General features: G+C 40.5%; 1 protein-coding gene across 3 annotated transcripts in view; it reads right to left on the reverse strand.

The window, feature by feature from the left end:
• Positions 1-11,071, reverse strand: part of WDR37 (WD repeat domain 37) — a 46,983-nt gene extending 35,912 nt beyond the window's left edge. The window contains exons 1-3 of one of the 3 annotated variants that reach the window (XM_042043314.1): positions 10,911-11,071; positions 5,725-5,756; positions 1,685-1,862 (exon numbers count right to left, since the gene is read on the reverse strand). In XM_042043314.1, the coding sequence (XP_041899248.1) occupies positions 1,685-1,822 (138 nt within the window). In that variant the 5' untranslated portion in view covers positions 1,823-1,862; positions 5,725-5,756; positions 10,911-11,071. Of the gene's footprint in view, positions 1-1,684; positions 1,863-5,724; positions 6,540-10,910 lie in introns of those variants that run through there. The other 2 variants (XM_042043315.1, XM_042043316.1) reach the window with 2 other exon arrangements.
• Between the last annotated feature and the right edge of the window lie 167 nt (positions 11,072-11,238).

Below are 11,238 nucleotides of genomic sequence, written 5' to 3' on the forward strand. Positions count from 1 at the left end.
CAATCAGAAGCAAAATAGATCCTAACTAAAACCAACTTGAAACTAAACTGATTAAACAAGAATATTAAATAAATGAAACACTATTAAGAGAAACACCGAAGTTAGAATTCTTTCTGATTCAATTACCCAATAATTTCATACAGCAAGATTATGGAAGAAACTAACTTATCCTACAACTTCTGCAATCAAAAAAGAGATGTAGAAAAGGTTTTCAAACCACTTCTCAAAGCCTGAAAGCATAAGCAAATCTAAACTTGTAATGAAGTAACCAGCATAGTAAAATGCATCTACTTCCTTTAGTCCCTCTAAAGTTGGCATTATTTAAAATAGCTTATTAAAACAGTATGTAATAATGTTATCTCTTTATCTGCAAAAGTCCTTAGCTAGTTCTCATGTGTTCTACAGCTCCACTGTAAAGGGGCATTAATACTCTCTACTTGCTAGACTCTGCCACCTGGCTTCTCAAGGTCAACAAAATTAAACAAGATGGTAGATAAAACATTTTAAACAGCTATGTATTACAGCATAATACACTTAGAGTTTGCTAAGAAATACTAAAACAGCTTAACATTTTTGTTTAGTAGGCAGGGGTGACAGCATCTCATGACCTCTCAGCTGCCCTTCACTCCTTTCCTGAAGTAAGGCTGCAGTAGTCCCAAATGCAGGAACAGTTTTCTATCCAAGTACTTGCATTCTCCAACTTCTAAGTGACTAGAAGCAACAACCTAGGCTCTGTTAATTCCCAGAAAACTAATGCTATGATTTACTGAAAAAAATGCATTCAATTAAAAAAAAAACCCAATTACAACTGAGAAAACACCAGGTTTTTCCCTTCAGAGTATCTGCAGACTTCAGTGTGAGGTTTCTCATAGCCAAACTCCATTTGTATTTCAAACCACCTCTCCAATAAAAATCGAGTTTTGCATCATCTAACACTGTGTAGTCAATTTGACAATAAATAGCTTTTAAACTGATATTTGCTTATCTTTGCCAGCACTGCTTCCGACAGAAGCCTTACCTAAAGGTAATACCAGAATTGTTAAGTGCAATACTCCAAGTCCAGATTGCACCTGCAACACTGATGTGATTAAGAAAGCTACAGAAGCAGTGGCTGCTGTTCTTTCCCTTAAATTTAATCCACAGAAGAGCGCACCTTCATTTGAGCCAAACAAAAAAACCCCACACAAACAAAAATCTGAGTTAGCTCACACTTCTGTCAGGCAGGCAGTTACTTTATGGAAAGGAATACAGGACAGCCTTCCAACTAATATTTTCCCTATCAGAGTCATCATAAGAAGTATTTGGTTTATTCATATTTCTGGGTTGCTACTATTCTAAATGCAAACTTATGAAATCAAGAATCAATCTTGAACTTTTTTTTTTTTTTTTTGCACGTGGGGGGGAAGCTTGCACTGAAATAATCAGGCTGGGTTTTATATCGTTTTATGGTTTTATCATTCATGTAAGACTACAAAGAAGCTGATAAACTCCACAGGTCTCAACAGAACCTGAAACATTGTCAACATCCACATCAATGATCTCCAAAGCCAGAGAGCACTTACAAGCAACAAAATCTGTTTTTCCTGCAGCTTTACTGGATATATTTCAATATTTAAGTTTGTTTAGCTTCTCCCCATAGAAAACACATATAAAAAGTGATGTAGGCTCCCAAGCATCACCTTACCTGCCCTTCCAACATGTCTCTCTGCAGCCCTGCCCGTTCCTGCTCGGAACTGTTGGTTCTTCGAATGGAAAGGCTGTGAGATTTACGTTTCTGCTTTGCTTGGCGAGCAGATGCACAACTTCCACTTTCTATTGGCATTACTTCAAAAAAACAGCTTCACAGAGGCTCCTATGATAAACTAAGGACAAGCATTACACATTACAAATTGCTTTGCCAAACTAACCACAACTTAAATATTTTTATCAAAATGGAAATATTTAGTTCTACTAAACTTTGGAGTTGTTTGGGTTGTCATTAAAAAGAAGAGATCCCTCTTACTTACAACCATTCTTCAAACAACATTAAGTTCAAAATCATATGCATATATGTAAATAGAATGGAATCACTTCAGCATTACTTATTCATTAGCTAACAAACCTCCACAAAAGGAAAATAAATTCCACTTCCTTGCCCATTTTGGAGAACACCAGCAGAGACAGCCCCAAAATGCTTCCAGGAAACAACTATTATGCATACTATAGTTCACTGAAATGCATGCAAAATTAAAACCCAGCTGGAAAATGAAACCAAACATGGTAATTTAGGAACACTGTCAGGTTAAAAATGTATTATTCAACCTTAAGTGCTACTATACAAAATTTAACAGATGTCCTTGTTCAGACATAAGCAGAAATTAATTTTCATGACAGAAGTTCTGAAAACTACTTTCCACCATTTTTGGCAGCTCATGGTTTCACTTCCCTTAATAATGAAAGTGCCCATGAACTTATGAGAATAGTGAAAGTGCACCTGACTTAACAGGCTGCTGGTGATGTGGTTCATTTCTGTCACCTTGATAAAGCCAAATATATGCATTTCAATATGCCTGAAAACACCTGACAGTATCACCAAACAGTATTACCATGTATGAGCTACTGCTTCCCCTGTTTAAGAAAAATCAAATTATGTCTGATTTATTGCATAAACGTGGAGAATATGTACAAAAAAATCAAATTATTTTTGATTGCATAAATATGGAGAATATGTTCTTTACTGTCAAAATCTTATTTTTACAAACATTTGATTACAGGATTTTTTAAAATTTAAACCCAACATTCAACAGAAATTACTTTTTGTTTCATGGGGTACCAGTTGTCAAACATTTCAAATGTTTCAGGATTGATTACCCAAAATTTTTCAATCATGCACACTGAGAACAAAATAAAAATTCATTCTCCAGCATAAATTATTTCTGAAACAACAATTAAAACTTAAAATAGGTGCAATAGTCTGCAGAGGAATAGGAGAGCAGAGATGGCAAAGCTAACCAGGCAACTGAGCTTCCTTTTAAATAAGTTGATCAGAGAAAATTTAAACCAAACCCAGGGCCACTTCCAATTTAAGATCCGCCAACACGCAGGATCTCACGCTAGGAATGAGCACCATCACTATTAACAAGATCAGGCATTAACCATTTCAGGGGTTTGACATGGTGTTTTCAGCTTTTTAACAAATCATAAAGCCAAGGAAAAGCATACCTTACTAAAAACACAGTATGCTCCATGAATAACAATAGCTCAAAATCTCCTTTGGGTTTTATATCACAAAATGAAAATGTATAAAGATACAGAAATTTGTATCAAAATGAGACTAGATTTAGTTAAGATTTTAATGCCCATCCATCCTTATTAAAAAACTTGGTATTTTAATTAGCTTTTGGAACAACCAAGTTCCAGTAACCTGACACCAATTCCACAGTCTAAAATAAACTTCAGGTTGCACCAGTGACCTGTACTGCACTAAAATTTTTTTTTCATATCCTCTGGACTCCACAGAGTCCTCCCCCGCACCTAATCCCATCAGAGCTTTTTATGTGTGATTAATCAGTAGTAACTAATTAGCTATATTCACAAATTAAAGAAGAAAGACTAGAAAGAACTACCATTGGGTAGTTTCTTATTTGCCTAAATTCTTCTATTCACTGTGGCTAGATTCCTTTACAAAATTTAAAAAAGCCCATCCCACAAACAGTTATTGCCAATTTTCTGGGCTTCACTATGTATCTTCCTGTTCACGGACATATGGTCAAGAACGAGGAACAGGTTTTCCCTGCTCATCACATTTCTATTTCTTCTCAAAAGAGGATCAGATCCCAAGCAAATATATATATTCTCCCCTCTTCCACCCTCCTTCCTATCTCTCTTGGGAACCACTTTTCAATGGCTTTCAGTTACCATATTCTGCAGTTTGGGATTACTCTTTAAGGCCCAAAGCATCTGCACACAGGCAGATTTGTTAAGACAGTTTTATTCATACACACAGCTACATATAATCCCATAAATCCATTAACACCATTTCACTTAAGATCTGGGGGCGGAGGGGGCTAAAAAAGAACAAAAGGCAATTTCTAATCCCTGCCAGATGTGGCTCCTGAACTGCAGTCATACACAAAGATGTTAACGTGGGTTATGCCTTACTAGGCATTGTTTTAACTCTGTTAGTTTCCACTTGCCCTTTCTGCCAAACTACTTCATTTTGGAGGATGTTACCAAGAAATACCCTTTTTTTGACTGCTCCATAAAATCATAGAACGATTTGCATTGGAAGGGACCTTTAAAGGTCATCTAGTCCAACTCCTCTGCAATGGGCAGGGGCATCTTTATTTCCATCAGGTTGCTCAGAGTCCTGATCGACCTGACCTTGAATGTTTCCAGGGATGGGGCATCCATTGCCTCTCTGGGCAACCTGTGTCCACATTTCATCACCCTCATAGTAAAAAATGTTTCCTTCTATTTAATCTAAATCTACCCTCTTTTAGGCTAAAACCATTACTGTTTGTCATATCACTACAGGCCCTGGTAAAAAGTCTCTCTTTCTTCAAAGTTCCCTTTAAGTATTGAAAGACCCTGATAAGGTCTCTCCAGAGAATCCTCTAAAAACCCCATCTCTCTCAGCTTTTCTTCACAGAAGAGGTTTGCAGCACTCTGATAATTTTTGTGGCTCTCCTCTGGGCCAGCTCTAACAGGTCCACATCTTTCTTGTGCCATTGTCTGCCACTGGCTTTCTGTGCTGCATGCACACATTGCTGCCTCATGTTTTTCATGCCCCAGTACCCCAGGTCCCTCTCTGCTGGGCTGCTCTCAAGCCATTTACCCTCCAGCCTGCACTGATATTAGGTATTGCTCCAACCCAAGGTGCAGGACCTTGCCCTTGGCCCTGTTGAACTTCATGAGGTTTGCATGGGCCCACTCCTGAAGCCTGTCATGGTCCCTCTGGATGCTATCTCTTCCCTCAATTAATCAACTGCAGCACTCAGCACCAGTACATACAGATTTGGCAGCTATAAACTCTAGCACATAGAATTTAAAGGGACACAGTCACAGGCATAAGATTACATCTTTACAGAGTGAAATTCTCACATTCACTACATAGAAGTTTCTACTTTCGCAGCTCGTGAGCGAACAGAGCAGGCTGGGTAGAAAACACGTCCACTACTGTCTCTATTTGGTAGCAGCACTTCACCTGCAGCCAGTGTCACGGCCAGGGACTGCCCTCTCCTCATGCAGCAGCATGACACACCACCCATGCACGTTCTGGAGAGGGCAAACATGCAGCTGTTCCCAGGCTCGGCAGGAGGGTGCACACAGCCACAGCAAAGCTGAAACCAAAGAGGCCACAAGCAGGCATGTGCATACAGAGGATGGGAAGGAGAAGCCAAAGGGAATAGCTTCACTGCCTTTAATATTATTGTTCTGAATCCCACCAAACAGCCTTACAAACTTTGAGTAAGGGAGCAATAATTAAAGAGGTTTTTTAGAACCAGGATTTAAATTCAGTTTTTAAAAAGTGACAGTGTCCCTTTAAATATTAACTTCACTTTGACAATTTCAGAACTCTTTTGATTCTAACTGCAACTCTTAGCAATAAGAAGCTACAGGTTTTTCAAGAGTAGATTTCACAAAACGGATCCTTGGCAATATGATGCTAAAAAATAAGGTGCTCATTTCTAGCAGTTACCTGATTCCCCTTATTATGTAAGGTTTTCAAACAATGAAAATTACCTGTCCAGAATATCAGTGTCATGTTACATATCCTATGAAAACCATATTAAATATTGATTAGTGAAACAGTCAGTAGTACACAAACCAGTCAAAGTCTTTCAATTTTTTGAAATTTTTGTAGTTAGAACACGCCAGACAACAGGAAAGAGGGGCTGAGGGAAAACATAAACACAAGTCAAGGCTAGGCACCAAATCCCAGTCAAACCAAGTAAGGAAAAAGTGCTTCAAAACAATCCATTATATATTATTAGCCAGATATAGTTAATATTAACTTTTGAGTGTTCCAAATGGGTTCTGAAAAGAAAAACTCACTAAGTTCACTTTCCTTCTATTCAATAATGCCACAAGTAGGATGGAAAAATCACCAAGAATGATTTGAATCTTGCTTCCTGAATCAAGTGAAGCTAAATTCACAGAAGCTAAAAACTAGCAATCAAGAGTAAAAAAGGTGAACAAAAGTACTTTCTGAGAAAAAAGGGAGAGGGGGAGAAGGAGGAAGTGTATTGTATTACTAAACTATATTCACTAGGGGTGGCAGTTCACAAGTACTGTAGTACTAAAAAGTGAGATTAAGAGACATACTGAGCTATTCTGCTCAATGGTTTTGGAAAACACTACATTTGCATAGACTTCACACAATGATCTGTCAAAGCCTCGACAGAACCTTTCTAACAGTGTAAACGTGCAGAAGTAGGGGAGGAAAAGATGTCCTAGAAAACATCTAGAGCACAGGTGGTTACTACTTGCTGAATGCAAAGACACTCCGGTATTTCAGATATGCTGTTTAATTAAACTCACAGGATATTTTACAGTGTGTTAAATTAAAGTTCCGCCACCTACCTTTCTGTAACAGATGTACTCAGCCACAGGAAATATTTCATCAGAGTAACAGCAAAGAGCAGATGTGTAACCAATTACTGTTTTAGCTACAACAGAGAAACGGCACCAACAAAGAGTGCACACACTGGCCTTACCAGACTTAAAAACCCACTGCAGATATAACTAATTGTACTTGCCTACTTCTGCTCTTGAACACAGAACAAGAGGGCTGCTGAAAGGAAAGTATTCCTGGGGTATGCACGTTGCTGAAGCCAGGGAGAAAAGCTGTTTTAAGATGTGTCAGAGCATAGACAGAATGGCTACAGTACTGCATTTCCTTTTTTGTTCATTCAAGATAACACACAAGTCTGTAAAGGGAAAGCATCAAGAAGATTCAGCAACATCTTACCCAACATCTCCCTGCTCCATTTTGTTTAGAGTTTAGAAATAGCAATAGTTACTATTTAAGTTATTGTGTCAGAATTAAAAAAAAAACATACTATTTTACTGTATTTGTATGCTCATAAATCTCTTTGTCTCATGTCTCCCATTTTCAAACATAGCTTAGAAGAAAATTTCAGTTTATACTACATAAAACACAAAGGCATTTTACAATAGTAATTATTGTCTAGTGCAGCATTAAAACTTTACAATACAAAGATGTCCATTAACAGGGGGGAGTGTGTGGGTTTTGGGGCTTTTTCCCACAGAGCAGGGAGGGAAAGGAGAAAGAGGAGAATGATTACAGTTATTAAGTTCTTAATTACATGGAACTCAGTTTAACAGCATTATTCATGAGTTAAGGGAATTTAAGTATCAACATACGCCACTACACTCCTTATTAACATGCAAAGAAATCAAATTTAAAGGAGTAAAACTTCCATTTTGAGGTCTTCAGTGAACAATTTGCTTCAAGGATGCTGTACATTGAGGTGCCATTAATTCAGTGCAAGCCGCAAGACTACAGCACACCTGAGAAAGATCAGGCTAAGCAGACTGCTTTGTAAGACTGGTTGTTTTGCTAAAGGTAAATATTTAGGAAACAAAACCATTCCAGATCATCACAGATGATGCTAGAAACACTAATGAGCGTGCTCAAACCTTGTGAAATCCACTCAAGCATTACAACATTGATTTTTTTTCTAAATTTAGTGCAGCTTGCTTTCAAATGAAAGTGGATGTTCCTCGAAATGTAAAAGAGGAAAGCAGGCATCCACCACTGAAGGTAACAACCTTCTTTCAACAGAAAGCAGAGTAAAGAAACTGCACCAATAAATTCTGTTATACAGCTGAAATCAAGGATAAAAGCTTTAACACATTAGTGAGTACCTACTCTAAGCAAGCTTTTAACACCAACATCCAAATGTAAGCCAGCCCCGTTTTGCTGCTAGCAAGCTTTGATCTTGCTAATTCAACTATGTCAGCAAATGCTGCAGTCACACCAAAATGCAGGGCTGACCTAGCCTGCCATACAGTCTGCTAAAGCAAGAAATGCTACTCTCACCATACAAGCTTATGTTATCTAATACTAAACAACAATAATTATCAGACTTGGATATTTTTTTTTTTTACTTTTTTTTTAATTATAGTGGAAACCTTCCTGGATCCACTAATAATCATCAGACTAAGAGCTATTTAGTGAAATTGCTGATGTCCTGAAAGCTTCCCTTTGAGACCTGTGCCACCTGTGCTTGCTGAGGGTGCTCACTGCTTAAATGGTACAAGGTACAATATAATCTTATATTCAACACTAGTTAGTTACCTATGAGTATATATTGTACCTTCTTTTATTTATAGGTATTTGACTTTTATTGAAGAGTTCAACAGACAGCATCAGGTCCTGCTAAATTACTTACAGCTGGTTAACTCCTAAAATATGTTTGAAGGCTACTTTATTTCCTCAGCTGTTTCACAGACACTGCAGCTCCCATTTCTGTATTAGCAAATCCCTAATAGCCTAGAAGTAGCCTACATGCAGGCACAGGTATGCAAACACAAGACCTGAGGGTGAGGAATCCTAAGGAACTTCAAAAACAAAGGCGACTTAACCAGGTGTTTGTACAAGGAAGTACTGCACCACACTCAGAGGCCAGAATCTTATTGCACAAGTCTCTAAACAAACAATGTTTATGTACTCGTTATTGATGTATTAGATGAATTGCTATTATGGTTTTATTCAAGCAGAGTGACCTCTAACATCATTGCTCTTCATCTGGAAATATAATACCTGCCAGTAAATTAGAATTTAGTGCTTAAGACTTGAACAAAAGCAATGAATTTTGACTCTAAATATAATACATCTAGCAAGCTCTTCTGAAGCACCAATAAATAATCTCTGTACAGCGCATTCCTGAAGCACTACCTCATATGGTCTAGCACAGAGAGCTACAGAACCTACCGACAGTCCGTGTAAGAGCGTTGTGAGCACCCAGCCTACCATCTTGAACACCAAGCCTAAAAATAGTCAGTACATATTACTGGAGGATGAGAAAACACAAATCACTCTGGCTTGCAAGGAGACCACCCCGGTTCCTATCCATTCCTCAGTGGTCATTCACAGAGTACTAACCAACTCTCCCCACAGGGGTTTGAAGGGGTGGCCTCCAGAAGTCCCTCACCCTGGCTTTCACCTCACAAGACAACCTACTAGTCTTAGCTACAAGACTTAAAATTCCATGACATAAAATGATCCTAATCTCATCTCGAATTTATAGAATGCAATACCACTTAATTCCTCCTTACTTGGCACATACTAGATCTGCCTTGCAATTTCAGGATTTCATAGAAGTAAGATCTTCTTGTAAGACATTATCCCTACACTCACAATATTTGTCTTGTCACTGTACCAACAGACTTAAGCATTTCAGTCCATACTAAAGACCGAATGCTTTAAACAAGTTCTAAATTTAAGAAAGAGATGGTGGAAGGGCTGTCTACATTAAAGAGGCATCTCATCTTAGAATCTTTAGATTTAACATGATAAACCTAGTTCAGGGACAAACATACACATAAACAACTGGCATCAGAAAGACAATCAACATTACGGTTGGCCTCTGCCCTAAATTCTTATGTTTGGTACCAGCATCTTTTCTTAAAATAATTGCCCAAGTCCACAACAGACAAAGCTACATATAAAGTTATTACAAGACAGGTTAGAGCTGACACCACGCACAAAGATTATTTAACCTAAACTACTCATTAGAAAACATACTTGTGGGTTCTTGGGGTTACCGGCTCTCTTTCAAAAACATCGAGAAACACCAAGGGCAGACTTGCTTAGAAAGCAGTTTCAGAAATTTGCTTAAGGAGAATGATGCAGTTGTAATGTTGTAAAATGGGTGCCTGAACAATAGACGTTTGTATCACTTCAAGGTGTACTCAATGACACTGAATCACTTCAAAGAAGCTGTTCCACCAGTTCCTTAGGTAAACCTTCCATGACATTACTGTTATAGAAAGCCCACTTTAACCACAATAACAAAATTAATTTGACAAGCTGGACAAGAGAGATAAAAACACATGTAGAAGTTTCTCTTTTCTCACAAACACCAAGATGTCCTTGAACCACAGATCAACACTTGAAAGAAGTTTTCCCCTTTGCATAAGGAATGGAACCTAACATGCACTCAACCTCTGAATATATTAAGCATATCAATTCTTCCCTCAAACTTATTTTCACAGGGTTTTAGCACAGAAAAAGAGAGAACTACTGAACGTGGCTCTTTACAGACAACTTCTATCCATCTTGGACACTTCCATATCATCCTCCCACTGCTGAAGGCCAGATTGACCCCATGCCACCACAAACGGCGCTTCCCTTCATCGTTTAGCTGCGCCCCACTTCAGAAATTTGGGCGTTTCACGTTTACTCCATTTGTACAGGTGTCAGAGGATCCGAACTCCACCTGTAAACTAATGGGGCTCTACGCTTGGCCTGTCCTTAGGCAGGATATGCAGCAGCACACGAACAAAGTTAGCGAGAGGAGTCTCCTCAGCAGCACCTTCGGCTTCTCTACCCGCAGACCTGGAACCATCCCTACAGCCTCGGGCGGGAAGCGCTAAAAAACCGCGACACACAGAAGAGGAACGAGGGCTTATTTTCGGTTATTCTGGGCTTTTGCAGAAGAACGTGCAAGTCATTTCACGCGGAAATAAAGCGGAATAGGACGGGCAGGGAGGGGGTGCCCGGGCAGGAGCCCCGGTTCGCGCCGCGGGCCTGGGCGGCGGCGGCGGCGGCACCGCGCAGGTACCACCGCGATGGCAGCACCGCCACCGCCCCGGACCCGCCCGGACCCCCGCTCCCCCTCAGCCCCTCGGGCGGCCGCGAAGATGGCGGAGGGTCCGCGCCCCGCTGCCCCCGCACTCACCTGTCAGCCACAGCCGCGGCGGCGGGCGGGGAGGGGCAGGGCCTCAGGCGGCGCGGAATAGGAGGAGGGGAAGGATGAGGACAACGAGGAGGAGGAGGAGGAGAAGGCGGGAGGGGCAGCAGCAGAGGCAGCAGCACAGCGACGATCGCGGCGCCGCTCGGGCAGGACGCGCCTCCCCGGTGCCGAGCCCTCGCGGCGACATCCGGCGGAAGCGGCGCGGCCCCCGCTCCGAGCCGCGGTGGCGACGGGCCGCGTACCGGGAGAGCCTCCCGCCGGCACAGCCCGCGGGTCGGGAATGGCCCTGGGCCCGGGGAGAGCCTCCCGCCCG

Source organism: Corvus kubaryi, unplaced genomic scaffold (genome assembly GCF_017639235.1).
Source record: "Corvus kubaryi isolate FWS band 111438036 unplaced genomic scaffold, C.kubaryi_AGA036_p1.0 37398, whole genome shotgun sequence".
NCBI lineage: Eukaryota > Metazoa > Chordata > Aves > Passeriformes > Corvidae > Corvus > Corvus kubaryi.